Source organism: Populus trichocarpa, chromosome 19, assembly GCF_000002775.5.
Source record: "Populus trichocarpa isolate Nisqually-1 chromosome 19, P.trichocarpa_v4.1, whole genome shotgun sequence".
Taxonomy (NCBI): domain Eukaryota; kingdom Viridiplantae; phylum Streptophyta; class Magnoliopsida; order Malpighiales; family Salicaceae; genus Populus; species Populus trichocarpa.
In genome coordinates this window covers 2,246,218-2,264,949 of record NC_037303.2, presented here as the reverse complement: position 1 = coordinate 2,264,949, position 18,732 = coordinate 2,246,218, and the positions used below count along the sequence as shown (strand labels likewise).

Genomic DNA, 18,732 nt, shown 5'->3' with positions numbered 1-18,732 from the left:
CCCACTTGTAATTACACATCATCCAAATTCCAGGGCAAATAATTGGTTGGAATTGTTTTTTGAGGAGTCATCTCAAATTTGAAAAATAAAAACAGAAAATAGATTCTCAACACAGTCATGCTTTTTATTTATTATAAATATAAAATAAAGTTGAAGTGAAGTTGTTAGAATGCCATGTCTCAAGCTTCTGTGATCCAAGAATCAGGCTATTGGGATTTTAAAAGAAAATCCTCTGTAAGGTTAAGGTAATTAATTACTCAATTAATCCCTAATTAAATTAGTTTTCTGATTGTTCTTCACAAAATTTCTAAGAATAAAAATATTTTATTAGATGTCTTAGCTGAATTCTAAACCAGCCTATAATAAAAGAAGGATACGTATTATTACATTTAACGGAGTAATGGTTAGTAATTAACCATTCTACATATTAATTATTTCGAGAGAAAAAGGTCCTTTGGACATCCTTTGCATTAGGATAGAATTGATAAATGATGCAACAAAGAAGTATTCTAACAACGAAAGGATTAACAATACGAAAGGTACAATTCGATTGAGAGAGATGATGCTTACCCTCTGTTCTATATTATATTATATTATATTAAGGGCAGCAGAGGAGTCTCCTCCTACCAAAACCTTACACAGCGACGAAGGACATCCTTTGCATTAGGATGCTCCCACTCCACTACTGTCTCCCACCATTCTTCTGGATATACCGTGATTTCTTTAAGAGAAGGGGGAGGAGATGGCTGGTCATTTTCAAGCAACGGAAGACAAATTGGCATCCTCTTCAGCTTCTGACAATCCTCTACATCAATATCTTCAAGAGAATTGCAAATCAGTTTTGCACTGCAAATGCTTTTCAGTTCTGGTAATTCAAACAATCTCAGAGTTCTTAACTTTGGGAGAATGACTTCCGTGATGGAATTGGAGGTGCTGCTTTCTTCATCTGTTGTTCCTATTATCTCCTCCATTTTCTTACAATCCTCAACAACAATCCTTTCCAGGTTAACGAAGTTTGGTAGCAGCACAAGCGGGAACAGCTTCTTCATACTTTCACATCCATAACAATAAAACATTTTAAGACTAGAAAACATACCATTATATGATGGCAATGGTGGTGGAGCAGAGCAGAACCAAGAAGATGAAACCAAGCTCTCCATGTTATTGCAATCCTCAATTCTGATGAGCTCAAGTTCAGTTGCATTCTCTAATGACAAAACATCACATAAACTTCTTGCGTCGATGCATTCACAAACCAGTCCTTGAATGCCATTTAAGTACTTGACCTGAAAATCTCCATCTCCGTTGATACTCAAATTACCCAACCCAACTGTTTTACTTGGAAAAGCACAAGTGCCAATCCACTTATCTGTATCCACCATTCCTACTATAATTGTATATGTGCTTAATGATTGGATCCCATCCCGAGATCTGAGATACTCCACGAAGTCAGAGAAACCTTCGAAATGGCATTCCAAACTTTCCAAATTTCTCAAGGATCCTACTTCCTTTCCTTTAACTGTTATCGGAGCATAAGCACAACATTCCCCCATTAACTCTTCTAGTACAAAGACTTGCAGGTGAGAGAGTTTTGGTAATATCCCACTGGGAAACTCCTTTTCACCACATCCATTCATTCTAAGATACCTCAGGTTGGTTAGGCATTCCATTCCTTGCGGCATCTTTTTAAGCGGAGTCCAATAGAGATCCAACCTCTTCAGTGCCCTGAGCTTCTCTAATGATGGAACATGACGTAAGTTCTCACACTCTTTGAGCAATAATGCAGTGAGACTCACCAAATCAGAGACAGAGTCTGGCAAATTTTCAATACCTTTGTAAGACAGATCGAGGACCTTGAGCCCATGCAATTGCTTGAAAAATGAATCCGCAACAAATCTCAACCGGTCATTATCACGTAGAAATAGAGTTGATAGATAGGGACACCTTGGTGAATAGCTGGAAGGAATTTCTTCGATCTCGTTTTGCATTAATGAAACTCTCGTCAGATTCTCCATCCATTCCTCTGCATCTGGCAACTCTTTTAATTGTGCACCTGCTTTGACCATGCCTTGAGAGTTCTCTAGCAGTATTTGGATGGCCATGTCCCTAATCAAGTCATGCATCTTGAAACATCTACTACCATCATAATCCATTTTAGCACTTTCCAATAGACAGACATTTTCAAGTTTATTAAGCATCGTGTGGCCCTCATCAAATGCATCTCCCCTGCTCCTCTTTCTTTTAATTATTCCCTCATCGATCAAATAACCTATCAACTCTTCCCTTTTAATATGATCATCCTCAGGAAATAATGCACAGTACAAGAGACATTGTTGTAGTGCTAAATCACCTAACCGATCATAACTAAACCTCAATAACCTGAATACCTTCTCATCTATATCCCTAAATTCTGATTCTCTCAATTTCGTCAATGTATTCCTCCACTGATGGAGGTCATCCACTCCCCTCAAGCTTCCTGCCACTGTAATAATTCCCAATGGCAAACCATCACATTCCTTTGCAATATCTTTCGCAATTCCTTCCACTTCTAATGAAAGTGCTATGTCACGTCCAAGATTCTCCTTGAACAACGTCCAAGCTTCTCCCTCAAAAAGTGGCTTCACTTGGATTTTGTGATTGCAAGCAATTCCATGACAAACTCTTTCTGATCGGGTTGTCAAAATCAGCTTGCATCCTTTCAACTTCTCAGGAATTCCCACTTCGTGTAACTTAAAATTGTTCCACAAATCATCTAAAATGAGAATCTATTTTTGTTTTTTTTTTAATTTTTCTGACAATTCGGCAGCTCTATGCAGTTCATCATTTTTTCTTGAAAGATCTAGATCAAAATGTTCAGCAATAAGATTCTGCAGTCGGTTAATGCTGAAATCTTGAGATACAGTCACCCACCAAACATGATCACAAATATCTGGTTGTTGTAGAAGCTCATTATGGATATGTTGCAGTATTCTGGATTTACCAACTCCTCCCATCCCATAAATGCCAATGATTGAGACATCCCCATCCATTAACAAAGACCATATCACCTTCGTATTCTCTTCGAATGCTTGACCCACTGGCTTTGTAGAGCTAGTAGGTAATGGAACTCCTCTAGTCTTGTTGTATTTCAGACTTTCAGAAGATCTAGCTCCAGCACCAAACTGCACTGATCTTTGACTATTCTCCACATCCTCCTCCACTGGTTCTGTCCTCTGTCTAACCCGATTAATTCTCTCTTCCCCGGCACCTTGTTCCAGCACCCCCTGAACTCCTGCCAAATTGCCAAGTACTGCATTGCTTTGTTCCAACGCTCGATCCGCTGGTTCTGTCCTCAGTCTGCTCTCGAGTGCCCCTTCGGAAACTCCATCTTCTGGTGCTCTCATTCCGGTCATGCTTACTACGTCGTTTCCTGCTATTGCATGTGAAGTAATCCTCTCTTCCCCTACTCCGGGTTCTACAACCTGAACTTCTCTTTGTACCCTTCCAATACCTCCTACCATTGTTGAAATTCCACAATCATTAACATTGATTGAACTTGCTGTGTTTTTATGTCTTTTGTTGCCACCACACATAGCTTGAAAGGCTGCTTCTTGAACTTCTTTAGTCACCCCACGACAAATGGCAACACCGTTCCCTCTCTCTCCTGATAAATGCCATTTGATCCTTGAAATGGAAGTTTTAATGGCATATGTATGTGGACAAAACATACACTTCATGCTACCATCATCAGCCCCATCTTCAACATAATTCCAAAACGGATCATTTGATCCAACCATTTCGACCTATAGAAGAAAAAAGAAGTCAAATATAGAATAAAAATCGGTCAAAATATGGAATAAAAATTAACGGATCAAGTTACCCTTATTTTGTTATTAAAATTGATAGTTAGTTTAGAGCACAGTCAAAGGGGGAAAAAAGACGACGATAATTCAGTTATACTTCTTACTTGTTGAGTATTTAAACCCCTATTTTGACTTTGCAGGGAAGTGCCAAGGCCAGGATTTGAGGCATTTGGCCTAGCTGTTTGATTTTGCAATCCTCGGACTCGGAGGTTATCCATCTGTGACCTATATGAAAATGAAGTGATCATATTATAAAACCTTTCGATAATTGGTAGTCTCTCTTAAGCACTAAAAATCAATGGTGTATCTAATTATCAAAAAGGTATTAATACTGTGTTAAAACACGACAGCATATATATTGCCAAAGTTTGATCAGTACCTAGTAGAGTTGTCAAAGTTTTGAGGCACGAAGTTCTCCTGTTGCATATTGTCTATATTAGGAATTGCAAAAGCTTGATCGACTTGTCCTTGATTAGGAAAATGTTGAATCCTGAATCCAAAATCATTCGCAGACAATATGAAGCATTACAAACTTATGTTTAGCTTGGTGGGTTCATGTTCAAGCTATGATGTTTCTTTCCTGATTGAAAAACTAAATTCTTGGAGTTCAGATGCCTGAATAATATTCAAATAGTTAAACTTAGAACTGTTATTCTAACTTGGTTGATTTTCTAGTTCCATTATGTGCACAAAAAGAGAGAGAGAGAGAGAGAGCTCAGAAAGACTTGAAAGATCCTTGTCAATTTTGGTTTATTGTTTTCATGATTAAAAAAGTGTATATATATTCGAGGTTAATACCATTGATTCATTGGAGGATGAGGTCCAGGTAGCATCGCAGGCACTTGATTGCTCATTGGTAACTGATAATTAGTCAATTGTTGGTCCCTAAATTAGCAACACTTGTTAGTAATTTCTTTATACATATGCATAATTCTTTGCTATTAATCCACTAAGTATTTGATATCATTTTAGCTTACCTCAAAGGATTGGCACATTGAGGATCAAATAAATTAGGATTAGGCTGATACCTATATTCAAACATAATGAATTCACTGATAAGTACAACAACAAGAGGAAGAAGAAGAAGAAGTTAAATAATGATTGAAAAACTTTTTTTTTTTTTCAGAAAATACTAAAATGAAAAATTGGATACCAGGGAGCAAGAGAAGAAGGTCCAGGTTGATTGAATTCACCATGTTGTGATGTGGTTGCATTCGGTGTCATATAGCCATGTCCCGTCTGAGGTTGATGAATAAAGGAATAATGATGCCTAATTCAATGGACATTGTAGCAAATTGGAGTAAGCATGAGTACTCACCATGGTTTCAGGAAATGAAGTTGGAAACTGAGTTGTTTGTTGAATACTATCGTTGATCACATTCTTATGTCCACCTTGATCATTGCATAATATGGAGCCTTGGTTGACTGGAACCTCCGGTGCCGGCCTACTTCCATGGAATAATATATTAGGATAAACGGAAGAATAACTACATTGCAAGCAATCATCTTCTGATAAAATATGTTTAAGAATGACGTACGAGAGAAATAGTGATTCAAGATCATCCATAGAAGATGGTGGGAACCCTTCCATCTGACCAAAAGTACAAGATGATTAGTACATACTGAGGTGAAAAAAGAACAGAAAGCACATAGCAAATTAATATATATATATATATATATATATATATATATATATAGACACACACACGAGTGGATTGCTGGGTACACACGTTACGTAAGTCAAAATAAAAGAAAAACAAATAAATGGTGAAAAGCATATTTTAATGGCAGTCCCATTAATTGGAAAAGAAAAGGGTGAATCTAAAATAAGGAGTTAAAAACACTACTTTACCTACCCAATTATGAAGCTTAGAAGAAGATTCCTAGAAAATGTAAACACATGAATATGAGAAACAATAATATACTTTTCTTTTAAAAATATTTTTTATTTAAAATAATTAAAATAATAATTTTTTTATTTTTTAAATTTATTTTTAATAAAAAAATAATAATTTAAAAGGAAAATAATTCAAAGTTTTTGAAAAGCATGTGCTCTAACAATAACAGATTAATAGCATGTGATTAAAGGTTTTCAGTCAATGCCATTACATGCAGTCAAAGACTCAATCCTTACTTTTAATAAACAAAACCTACACTCAATAATATGTCATAGTTTTTTTAGGGGATTAATTTTTAAAAAATATAAAAATAAAATGTTAAGAGTGAAGAAAGTTTGTTGGCGATATTATTAAACCTGGTTAGGGGAGTTGATATTAAAATCTTTTAATCTAATTTTTTATTTAATTTAAGTTTTTAATTAAATTGTATGGAAATTAACTCAATTTAAATCAATTAATATCTAAATACAACTTAGAAAACTAGTAAAGCATGGCTTAGTTTTTTAATAAAAACTTCTAGACAACAACTTTTTTTAAAAAAAAAAAATTGAAACAATGACAAATTTGATCGATCCCGGTCCCTCGCGATCTGGGTCATGGATTCTATTGGGTTTAGTAATTTTTTTAAGTTTTTTTTTAATTTAATTATATGATAAAAATAAATGCTCATAAAATTGAGTATCATCCCTAAAATAAATATTTATTTAAGATTTTGATAACCCTATAGAAAGCAAACAAAAATAAATCATTTAGTCTATTTCCAAACCAATCTAATATTGAAGGACAAAATTATAAAAAAAATCAATTAAAAAAATTAAAAGACTAGAAAAAAAAACATATTCGATCAATTGATAAACCTGTCAAACTCGTGAATCAGGTAACTTAGGCTAGCACATCTAACCCATGAACAAGGTTATGGACTTAACTAGGAGTATACTTTTTTAAAAAATTATTTTTATTTAATAATATGATAACAAAAATAGATACTTACTTGTAAAATTAAACACCAACCCAATATATATATATATATATATATATATATATATATATATATATGCTAATTCGGCCCAAATATGAAATAGACAAAAAAATTATTTTTAAAAATGATAAAAAAAAAGGAAAAAAAGGGAAAAGACAAAACACTATAGATTACTATTGTAATTTATAATGAATTGAGTGTGGGTAAATAGTGATTCTCTTATACCTTTTAGTTTTTCTTTTAATTAATAAACAAAAAAATATCCCACCAAATCTGAAAACTAGTATAATTTGAGTTATTTTAACAAACCTATAAATTACGTTAATCTTATAAAAAAATAGAATAAAAATTAATAAATTAAAGCTGAATTATAACCAGCCTATTATAAAATAAACAAAAACAAATTTTAAAAAACAAAACAAAAAAGGCAAAACACCTTGAATTGCGTACTATTGTAATTTACAATGAAGTAGTTCTCCCAAGTCTCTTAGCTTTTCTTTTAATGAAAATTAATAACCGTATAATATCTTTCTTGTGGATGCTCCATCGTTGCTAAATTAAAACATCTTTTTTTTTTTTTTACCTACAACTATGTGAAACTTTTTTAAAATAAAAATATTTAAAAAGATAATATTAAAAAAAAATATTGTTATTTTATTTTTATTTTTTAATAAATACCATCATAATATGATGTGGTTTTCTTTTTTACTCAAGTTATTCAGTTAATATGTGAGTCAACCAGTAAACTAAACTTTGGAATACGTTTCTTAACTATTATAAAGCTTCTTATTTATTCTGAGTAATCAAAATATTTTTTTATTTTTAATATTAATAAATTAAAAAATATTAATTTAATATTTTTTTAAAATAACCAGATTTTTTAATAAACATAACTCTGAGTACAAAAACAAATTACGTTTAGATTGCGGGCATAAACATAACAATCTTGACAGTACCGTTGTTGTTTGGACTTTGAGAATGATAAAACAAAAGAGTTAGAATAAATTTAAAATAAAAAATTAATTTTTTTAAAATATTTTTAAAACATAAAAACAAATTAATGATAAAATAGACTTTCATACACTTATCAAAATCCCAGGAACGCAACAATCAGGCATTAGCTTCAAGCAACCAGAGGGAGCTTCACTGCAGTAGAAAACTTCAACATAGCTTGATTTGCTATCCAATCTGCACACCAGTTGGATAGCAATTTCTTTTCATAACATTTACCTTTGTAAAAACTTTCTACTTATTTTTAGTTTTAATATCAAATTCAGTCTTCAATATTTATCTTCAAAATTTTAATATCAAATTTGACGGTCAAAATTTCACTTATTTTTAATCAATTAAATTGAACAAAATCTTGTTAAGTCAAACATCAACTCTACATTGAATTGTTTTTTCTTCTTAGACCACAAGAGCTCCATAACAAGTTTATTGAAATAAATTATCAAATGAAATTAAAAACAAAAATGCTTTATAAAAAAAAACAGAGAGACATCTACCTTGTTTTCTCTATTGGTACATGGTAAGAGTCTGAGCATATTTATTTATTTATTTTTATTTTAATAATAGTCCTGTTATTTCTACCGTCAAGAAATCAAGAAGGATTCTAAAGTCCATATTTAGAAAATTTCGGTTGATTGAAGCCATCATGTTGTGAAGTGGTTGCGTTCGGTGTCATATAGCCATGTCCCGGCTGAGGTTGATGAATAAAGGAATTATGATGCCTTGATGGAGTTTGAGGCCAATTTTATATAAAACTTAATGATAAAAAAATATCATAAAAAATGTCTAAATCTCCCAATTGTTGTCTATTTGTTTAACAGTAAACAATTTGAAGATGCTCGAGATCGATACACTAAACATAAAACTTTTTTGTATAATACAAACACTTGCTAATTCAATGGACATTGTAGCAAATTGGAGTACTCACCATTGTTTCAGGAAATGAAGTTGGAAACTGAGTTGTTTGTTGAATACTATCGTTGATCAAATTGTTCTGTCCACCTTGATCATTGCATGATATGGAGCTTTGGTTGACTGGAACCTCCGGTGGCGGCCTGCTTCCATGGACAGTGACGACATTATATTGTTTTTTGGGAATAATAGGATAAACTGAAGAATAACTAAACTGCAAGCAATCATCTTCTGATAAAATATGCTTAAGAATGACGTACGAGAGAAGCTCAGACATATTGAATGTATCTTCTTCTGATTGAAAACCCAGCTGATCCCATGTCATGTTGTCAACCTCCTCCATAAAAGATGGTTGGAACCCTTCCATCTGACCAGAAAAGATCAGAAAAGACAAAAAAAACTGAGGTCTAAAAAGAACAGAAAGCACAGATCAGAAAAGAATATATATATATATATATGACTTTCTTGTTTGTTAAAGAAATTCGGATGAAAAATATGAAATATAAATGTTGTTGTTAATGATTTAATCCTTTGTCTTTTAAGATAAATTATCATACTCAAATTCTTTTTATGATAGATAGAAAGATGCAGGATAACTGTTGAAGGTAGAAGAGCTGATTGTTTTGACGGGGTGAACAGAAACCTCTTTCAACTCCTCTTTATTCATAATTTGGGGAGCAAAACAAATGCAAGATTCATTGTTTACTGTTAAACAAACCTCTTTCAACTCCTATTTATTCTTTTTTAATTATTCTTATTTTGTTTATTGAAAGGTAATTACCGATCAAGTTAATTCATTGAATCATTGTAAGAAACAAAAGTCGAAAAATATTAATTAAAAATCAATGGCAGTCCCATTAATTGGAAAAGAAAAGGGTGAATCTAAAATAAGGAGTTAAAAACAGCAAAGAATCTTGAAAAGACGAAAACAATGAATTCAACGTTTGGGGTTAATTTAATCAGTATGAACACCACAGGGCATGGATTATAAAATCTGAGAAAAAGATCTATCTATTTATCATGGATTACTTTAAAGATTCAGACAAGATGAATGACAAATAATTTGCCTGGATTCAAGATGTTCTTCAAGTGCTGGTTTGCTTAAGCAGTGATCAGCCAAAAGAAAAGGAAGAGAAATCACAGATCAGAGAAGAATGTATGGTTTAGAAAAATAATAAAGTTGCAGCATACATAAATCTAGTTCGCACTGATCATGAGATGTGGAAAGGAAAGTAGAGAATTCTATAATGAGAGGAGATGTGGAAGCGAATGTTACAGCCGCTAGCGAATGTTACAAATACTATTATTTATTTATTAATTAATTAATTAAAGTATTGTTTGATAGGAAGGAAGGAAGTTGCCAGGAAGCAACCCAAACATATTACATTATAAGATATAGAAAGTTAACGTGTGGACCCGCCCCAATGTTGACGCTTCGAAGAACCTGCCAAGAAAATAAATTAATGTATACCTGCCAAAGTTAACGGGTCATCAGCTGATTTAATCAAGAATCTAAGTTGATTTCTTAACTTGATTTACTCAGCTTTTAATTCTTTAATTTTTTTATAAAAAAAATATTAAAATAATATTATTTTGATTTTTAAAAAAAATAAAACGCCTCTCTTAATCTATGACTCAAACTTCCTCCTATCATGTTTTACAACTATGTGCATTTTGTGTTGACATTTTAATATTAAAAATAAATTTTAAAAAATAAAAAAATATTATTTTAATATATTTTTAAATAAAAAAATAATTTAAAAAATAATAATTATTACACCATCAAATTATCTTATTCTATAATAGTATATCTGAACTTTAAACTTTTCCACACCAATGGAAATTATTATTTTTTCCAACACCCTTCTACAGATTTATATTTTTAGCCCTCGACCTATAAAGTATGATTTGATATCCAATCTGCACACTAGTTTTCCATTAATACAAGGATTATCGTGTTTTTTTGTTGCTAAAATTGTCGGCCAATAATTTTCCATTTTTTCCGAGTTTTTTAGTGATTTTTTATCTCAAATTCATAGATTAAAAAATTAATAAAATAAAATTTTGAATTAAAATTAAAAATCAAAAATTAAAATTAAAATGCAAAATGCAAAAACTCTAGGGAACAGAATTTTGAAAAACACAACAGGCTGCTTTTTTATTTCAGTATCATATTTGATGTTCAAAGTTTCAATTATTTTTAATAAATTAAATTGAATAAAATTTTATCAAATCAAATACCAACTTAAATTAATCGTTGAAGCTTTTTTTTTTTTTTACCTTGAGAACTTCATAATTAATTAAAATAAATTATTAACCTCAAATTCCCATGAATATAAAATTAAAAATAAAATAATCAGCTAAAATAATAATTAATTAACGTATTGCCTGATAGTAAGGACGTTGTCAGGAAGCAACCCACCGCTCACCTACCAAACATGAGAGTGTTTGGAGATTATTTTGGTTTTTTTTTATGGCCATATAAAAAATATATATTTTTAATTTAAAAAAATATAATGTATATTTAAAAAAAAATTAATAAAAAAATTATCACTACCAAACACACATATTATATTATAAGATATAAAAAGTTAACGTGTGGACCCCCACCAATGTTGAAACTTCGAAGAAGCTGCCAAGAAAATGTAAACACATGAAATTTTCTAAGAAGAATAGTATATTTATGCATGCTGTAAATATTTTTTAAAAATATTTTTTATTTAGAAATATATTAAAATAATTTTTTAAATTTTTTATTTTTTATATCATAATATCAAAATAATTAAAAAATATTAAAAATATATTTTTTAAAAACACATTGCGATTGTAAAGATAAACCAGTCTAACATTTAAATTGTTTTAAAAGTATTTTTAAAATATAAAAATAAACAGGGTTTAAGGTGTATTTGGTAGTTTTTATCTTTCTGCATTTGAGTGTGTCTATCAGAGCAGAGTGATTTTACTTAACCTTGAAATTTTTGTGAGACAAATTATAATGAATGTTTTTCTATTTTACTAATATACCCAAGGTGTTTATAACTAGATGCTACTTGCTGAGGTGGATATTAGCAACAGAGGAAAGCATACAAAAGTAACCAAAAAAAAAATGGATAGCAAAGACGAAAGCATATCAAGCTAACAAAATCAACCCCACCAATTCTCAAATATTTAGATTTTAAAAAACACATGGAAATAATAATTTAAGAAGAAACATGTTTTTCAAGTTGTGTCAAATGCAGAATGCTTTAATTCATACGAGGAAAATCTTGTTGATAATATAGTTTGGTACAGGGCACTGCCAGTTTGAAATGAGATTTGATTTTTAAAGTATTTTTTATTTAAAAATATGTATAAATAATATTTTTTAAAAAATTTATTTTTGATATTAATACATTAAAATAATTTAAAAATATTAAAAAAAATTAATTTAAAATAAAACAAATTTTAACTTTTTTTTGAAAAATACATTTACATTATAAAATAAAAAATGATCTTAGTATTTGCCTGGTGGCTTCTCTCGGGACACAAACGCTGCACTTCCTTAAATGAAAATATTTAAGTCGGTAGCTGCATCAGGTTTTACCTCTGGCTGGACCTTATCGTCTTGATCCAGGAATTGATTGCCAAGAATCACTCAAGCACGTGTTTGGCTCGAAGATGTAGTTGTATTTTTTTTTTAAGATATAAAATCTTTTAAGTATAAATTATATTTTCAAAAGCTAAAAAAATATACTTTTAACCTAAAAAAACACAATTTACCTCCCATCCAAACACATATATCAACTTATATGACTGAGACATGGTGCAGTCAAACCTTGTTTTTTATAAAACTTTAAATTTTTTTTATTTTAAATTAAATTTGTTTTAGTGTTCTTATAATGTTTTGATATTGATGTGCTAATATTAAAAATAAATTTTAAATAAAAAATATTTTAAAAAATAATCATCACAGTAATATTTTACTAAGGTATATTTGCCTTTCCAATGTTTTTTTTTTTAAAAAGAAAGTAAAATTCAAGACTACTAATTTAGATTTTGATATTAAAGGAGTCTCTATCTCCACTCCCTGGCTAACTCTTTGCCTTCTGCTATCTGCCTAGTTGACGAGGCAAATTAAGACCAGGCCTTCGATCCTTACAAACTAATTTTTTTATTGATTTTAACTGAGTTTGATTGAGTTTGATTAATTTTAAATTTTAATTTGATTTGACATATTATATATACACTCATAAAATCATAAAATTTTAAAAATTAATTTGTAATTTTAATAATATTGTGTGAGAGCTTCATAATAAGCATGCTAAGCTTATTGAAATAAATTATTATAATGAAATTAAAAACAAAAATGCTTAAAAAAAAAACAGAGAGACGTCATGTTTTCTCTATTGCTACATGGTAAAAGTCTGAGCATATTTATTTATTTATTTTTATTTTAATAATATTACTGTTATATCTACCACCTAGAAATCAAGAACGCTAATTTCATTTAAAAGATTATAAAGTTTATATTTAGATAAATTAACAGAAAGGACGAAAACACAACAAATCATACCCAGAGAAGCAAAAGCCAGAAACAAGCTACCTCAATTCTTGCTCCACCTGGCTAAGAAATGCAGCATGCCCACTTGGAATTATACATCCTCCAAATTCCATGGCAGATAATTGGTTGGAATTGTTTCCTGAGGAGTCAGTTCAAAATTTGAAAATAAAAACAGAAAATAGATCCAGCAAATGATTCCAAATATCTTCTAAAAAGAACAATGAAATATGTTTTTTTATTTACCCGTAAGGAAAGATATTAATGGAGAAAAATAAAAAAAATCAATTTAAAAAATATATAATAAATCAAAATCTAGACTTAAAATCTAACTCGTATCAGGTTCCTACTTGAATTGAATAATTGACAGGAAACAAAAAAGGATCCATATTGTGGCCCGTAGTGGTATTCCAGAGGAGAGGGTCAAAGATGGCGGCTGGTTCAAAGGACTTGCTTAATCTCATGAATCACCTTTTAACCTTTATGATAAGACTTGACACGTGTCCTCTAAACCCTCCTGGCCCTCTTCCGATCCTTGATAAACCCTTGTTCTGGTCGTAATCATCCACCGTCCTGTTATGAGCGTGGCCTTAGGAGCGTCCTTTAACACACGCAAAATGTACAGAAAGAAATGATGAGGTCATTGGGTTCACAAAGGGTTGAGGTTAGGGTTTGTGTTTTATTTTTATATTTTAAAAGTATTTTTTAAAATAAATTATTATTTTTTAATTTATTTAGATTATTTTGATATGATGATATTAAAAATAATTTAAAAAAAATAAAAAAAATTATTTTAATGTATTTTTAAATAAAAAATAATTTAAAAAACAACTTCAAACACTTTATTAATAAATATCTTTTTTTAATGTGGGAATTATGTATCAGCTTGCTTGTATGTAATAGATTAAAAAATATTTTTTTAATAATTTTAATGTGTTAGTATTAAAAAATGTTTAAAAATATTATATTAATATATTTTTATTTAAAAAATATTTTTTAAAAAACCGTATATAGAATTACTAAACACCCTTAAGCCAGTGGACAGACACAAACGACAAAATACAAAGGAAAAGGGATAAAAGCTTATATTTGGGGATGGCAGAAGGGCATTGAGATCAAAGAGGATAAGTTTTCCAGTGATGGGATTGGATGGTGATGAAGGATTGTGTGGATAAGAGCATAGTAATTAATCCTTTACTAAAAAGTTCTTCAGTGACCTAATTCGGTGGCCCAACAAAATTATCATTATCCAAAATACTATTTGATTAATTCTGTGTTTCTTAATCCCAGTTTGCTATTTCGTTTTAAATGGGTATTGGTTAAATTTTATTTTATTTATTTAAATTTGATTATTTTTATATTTATATACTGTTCTGTTGCTATAAAAAATAATTTTTTTAAAATAAAAAATTTATTATTTTAATATATTTTTTAATAACAAATATTTTAAAAAAATTGTTACAATGATAATTTTCTTTATTGATCAGTGAATCTGGTTAGACTTAAGCCCTACGAGGATCACATGTTGCGAGACGAGCAGCTCCATTTTATTTTCCAGTTCAGGATATTTTTCTGAAATAATAACAATAATAAAAAGAGCTATAATACAAAAATCATCTGAGCAAAAAGCCAAGAAAAGTGGCCCGTGCTGCGTAAAGTTTAAGAAATAAAATAGTTTTGACTGTTGACCGAGAAGAGGAGCACACGCTTACGCTTTTTTAAAAACAGAGAGGTGGCTGCCCCAATACATTCGGCCTCCCGACTCTTATTTGTATGGTCGTCTGTTTCTCCTTGTCCATTGCTTGTACTGTTCCTTTCTCTTGAATTTGTGATCAGTGAAATGGGTTGTGTGGTCCTCGATCATACCCTTATTACTAAAGAACCAAAACATAAATAATAAAAACAAAAAAAAATTTATTGTCAGGATTTTTCTACATGCAATTAATCATGACAACAATTAGAGTTTCTGGTCAATTTAATCTGTGAAGTTTCTTATATATATGCACACCTCTCTTTTAATTTGGTGCTAAAAACCAGAAGGCACTTCCTTAAGCCAAAGCAAACACCTGGTTTTGCAAGTTTATTCAAAATTGATTGTTTTTTTGCATACATATAATTAGTGGGTTCTCATAATATTTCCATCTTCTAAAATTATATTACTTTAATATACTATTAATTAGCTATGTTTCGATCTATTTCCTCATCCGATGATTTCTATATATGAGAGTTTATATGAAGGGACAAAGCTCCGCATCTTTGTAATGCATATATCCCAAATCCCCCTTTGTTTATTCTGATGAACAAAAGGGAGTTCTATAAGCAATCTCTCCTTGAGTGAATTATTCGTAAAATTAAGAAAACAGAATTACTATTTTAAGTGCGTCCAGGCTGGTTCAAAGTGAATTTCACGACTCCTAGTCCTGGGCCTTGACTTGTCTGTGAGAGCTTCAACTCTACATTGAAATGTTTTTTCTTAAACTGTGAGAGCTTCATAATAAGCTTTTTGAAATAAATTATTATAATGAAATTAAAAACAAAAATGCTTAAAAAAAAACAGAGAGACGCCGTGTTTTCTCTATTGCTACATGGTAAAAGTCTGAGCATATTTATTTATTTATTTTTATTTTCATTTTAATAATATTACTGTTATATCTACCGCCTAGAAATCAAGAACGCTAGTTTCATTTAAAAGATTTTAAAGTTCATATTTAGATAAATTAGCAAAAAAAACGAAAACACAACAAATCATACCCCGAGAAGCAAAAGCCAGAAACAAGCTACCTCAATTCTTGCTACACCTGGCTAAGAAATGCAGCATGCCCACTTGGAATTATACATCATCCAAATTTCATGACAAATAAGTGGCTGGAATTGTTTCCTGAGGAGTCATTTCAAAATTTGAAAATAAAAACAGAAAATAGATCCAGCAAATGATTCCAAATATCTTCTAAAAAAGAATAATGAAATATGTTTTTTTATTTACCCGTAAAGAAAGATATTAATGGAGAAAATAAAAAAAATCAATTTAAAAAATATATAATAAATCAAAATCTAGACTTAAAATCCAACTCCTATCAGGTTCCTAATTGAATTGAATAATTGAATAAGAAGGTGGGAAAGGGAGAGAGCGAAAGGTGTCAAGACTGACAAGAGTTCAGAATAAATTGGAGTCCCACAAACAGGGAAAAAAAATGAGCGTGGCCTTAGGAGTTAGGAGCGTCCTTTAACACACGCAAAATGTACAGAAAGAAATGATGAGGTCATTGGGTTCACATAATATTGAGGTTAGGGTTTGTGTTTTATTTTTATATTTTAAAAGTATTATTTTAAAAAAAATATTATTTTTTAATATTTTTAAATTATTTTAATATAATGATATTAAAAATGATTTTTAAAAAATAAAAAAATATATTATTTTAAAATATTTCTAAGAAAAAAACAATTTAAAAATCAACCATTACCATATTTTTAAACACTTTATTATTAAATGTGTTCTTTTTTAATGCGGGAATGATGTATTAGCTTGCTTGTATGTACTGGATAAAAAAATATTTTTTTAATAATTTTGATGCTGTAGTATTAAAAAAAATTAAAAAAACATTATATTAATATATTTTTATTTGAAAAATATTTTTAAAAAAACCGTATGAATTACTAAACACCCTTAAGCCAGTGGACGAAGACACAAACGACAACATACAAAGGAAAAGGGATAAAAGCATATATTTGGGGATGACAGAAGGGCATTGAGATCAAAGAGGAAAAGTTTTCCAGTGATGGGATTGGATGGTGATGAAGGATTGTGTGGATAAGAGCATAGTAATTAATCATTTACTAAAAAGTTCTTCAGTGACCTAATTCCGTGGCCCAACAAAATTATCATTATCCAAAAAACTATTTGATTAATTCCGTGTTTCTTAATCCCAGTTTGCTATTGCGTTTTAAATGGGTATTGGTTAAATTTTATTTTTTATTTAAATTTGAATTTTTTATATTTGTGTACCGTTTTGATATGTTGAATAAAAATACATTTTAAAAAATAAAAAAATATTATTTTATTGTTACATTCTTGAAAGCAGAAGAACAAGGATTTTATGATTGTTTGACGTGCTTAACCGATTACCCCATCTCGTGAAGTTCTACGTGTACGTATTTAACATTACAATATTCTTTGCTGTGAAAATATTACATGTATAATAAATAATATAATATTACATGAAAGCAAGGTAATGTGCAAAAGAATTGGAGCTATTAACTGTAATGTTAAAACTTTGGAAAGCTACATGAGGCAACACCAAGCCCACCAGCATCACCCCCAACAGATTGGAAAAATGCTCATTACCATTTTGGAAAAAATAAAATTTAAATTATTTTTTTTTGTGTGTTTTTCTATTTTTTTAATGTGATAATATTAAAAAAAATTTAAAAATTTTAATATATTATTTTAATATATTTCTAAATAAAAACACATTTTGCAATATAATTTTTATCACGCTCTTAAACAAATCCTTAATATAATGCATAGGAACATGTGTCTTCATGTACAGTGGATTAACCAATCTTTTTAGTTTTTCTTATATTGTTCATAAAACCTAAAAAGCTTAAAAATAAAAATTTAAAAATCATAAGGAAAATTAAAAAAATAGAATGAATTTAAATTTTTTTTCCTCCGAATAAGACTAAGATGACATGAGAAAAATAGATAAAGGTATGAAATTTTATTCTAAATATATTCTTATAAAATTTTTAAAATTTCAAGTCATGTAACTTGGTTATTATTTTTTTAAAGTGTCTTCTCTCTCTCTTTTTCTTTGTAATTTTTATTATATATTTTTAAAAAATAATTTATTGCTAGTTAATGATATTAGATGCATGATTTGTACTAGTGAATAGATCTATTATTTTATTAGGTTACTTTAATGATAAATCAATATAGTTTTTTTTTTTTTTGGATTTTCATCTTGGGGAAACTCAATAGGATGAAAAATAATATTAATCAAACTTCAAGTTATAATCATTTATCTATCGAGTTAAAAAAAATATGACAATTCATTAATAGTCTTAAAAAATAATGAAACAAATAAAAAATATTATTTATGTAATTGTAAGCACACTATATAAAAAAGAAATATTTCATATTAATAAATTCAACTCTAGACCTAGTAGATTGACATGAAAGCTGGGCTAGATTTGAAGTTTAACCAAATAAGAGATTCAGTAACCATATCCAGTCAAAACCCAATCTGACCCACAAGGTACTTTGACAAAAAAAAAAAAAAAAAACAAGATCAAATTGGTTATAGTAGGATTTGAAACTCGTCATTCTTTTATTAATTAAAACATTTTATCAATTAAACAAGATCATGCTAAGTATACCCCCTCTTTTTTACCAAAAGTTTCTACGTACACCTTGCATCCATGTATACACAATGAAAATACCAGCAGCACGTCAATCGGTTTTGTTGTTTTGAAGGCCAAGAATAATAAAAATTGTAGTCAAAGTAAACATAGGAAAAAAAAGTCATCATTAAGCGCATTTATATTGAATTGATGATC

General features: G+C 29.6%; 1 protein-coding gene and 1 pseudogene across 1 annotated transcript in view; both read right to left on the bottom strand.

Annotated features, from left to right (window-relative positions):
- The window catches only part of LOC18108053 (uncharacterized), a 257,452-nt gene that overhangs the window by 51,674 nt on the left and 187,046 nt on the right, over positions 1-18,732 (bottom strand). The window contains exons 11-18 of the mRNA XM_052449711.1: positions 8,900-9,006; positions 8,656-8,782; positions 5,381-5,433; positions 5,161-5,287; positions 4,996-5,081; positions 4,820-4,894; positions 4,641-4,727; positions 4,222-4,332 (exon numbers count right to left, since the gene is read on the bottom strand). Of these exons, the coding sequence (XP_052305671.1) occupies positions 4,222-4,332; positions 4,641-4,727; positions 4,820-4,894; positions 4,996-5,081; positions 5,161-5,287; positions 5,381-5,433; positions 8,656-8,782; positions 8,900-9,006 (773 nt within the window). The remainder of the gene's footprint in view (positions 1-4,221; positions 4,333-4,640; positions 4,728-4,819; positions 4,895-4,995; positions 5,082-5,160; positions 5,288-5,380; positions 5,434-8,655; positions 8,783-8,899; positions 9,007-18,732) is intronic.
- Positions 1-18,732, bottom strand: part of LOC18109910 (probable disease resistance protein At4g27220) — a 173,184-nt pseudogene that overhangs the window by 34,483 nt on the left and 119,969 nt on the right.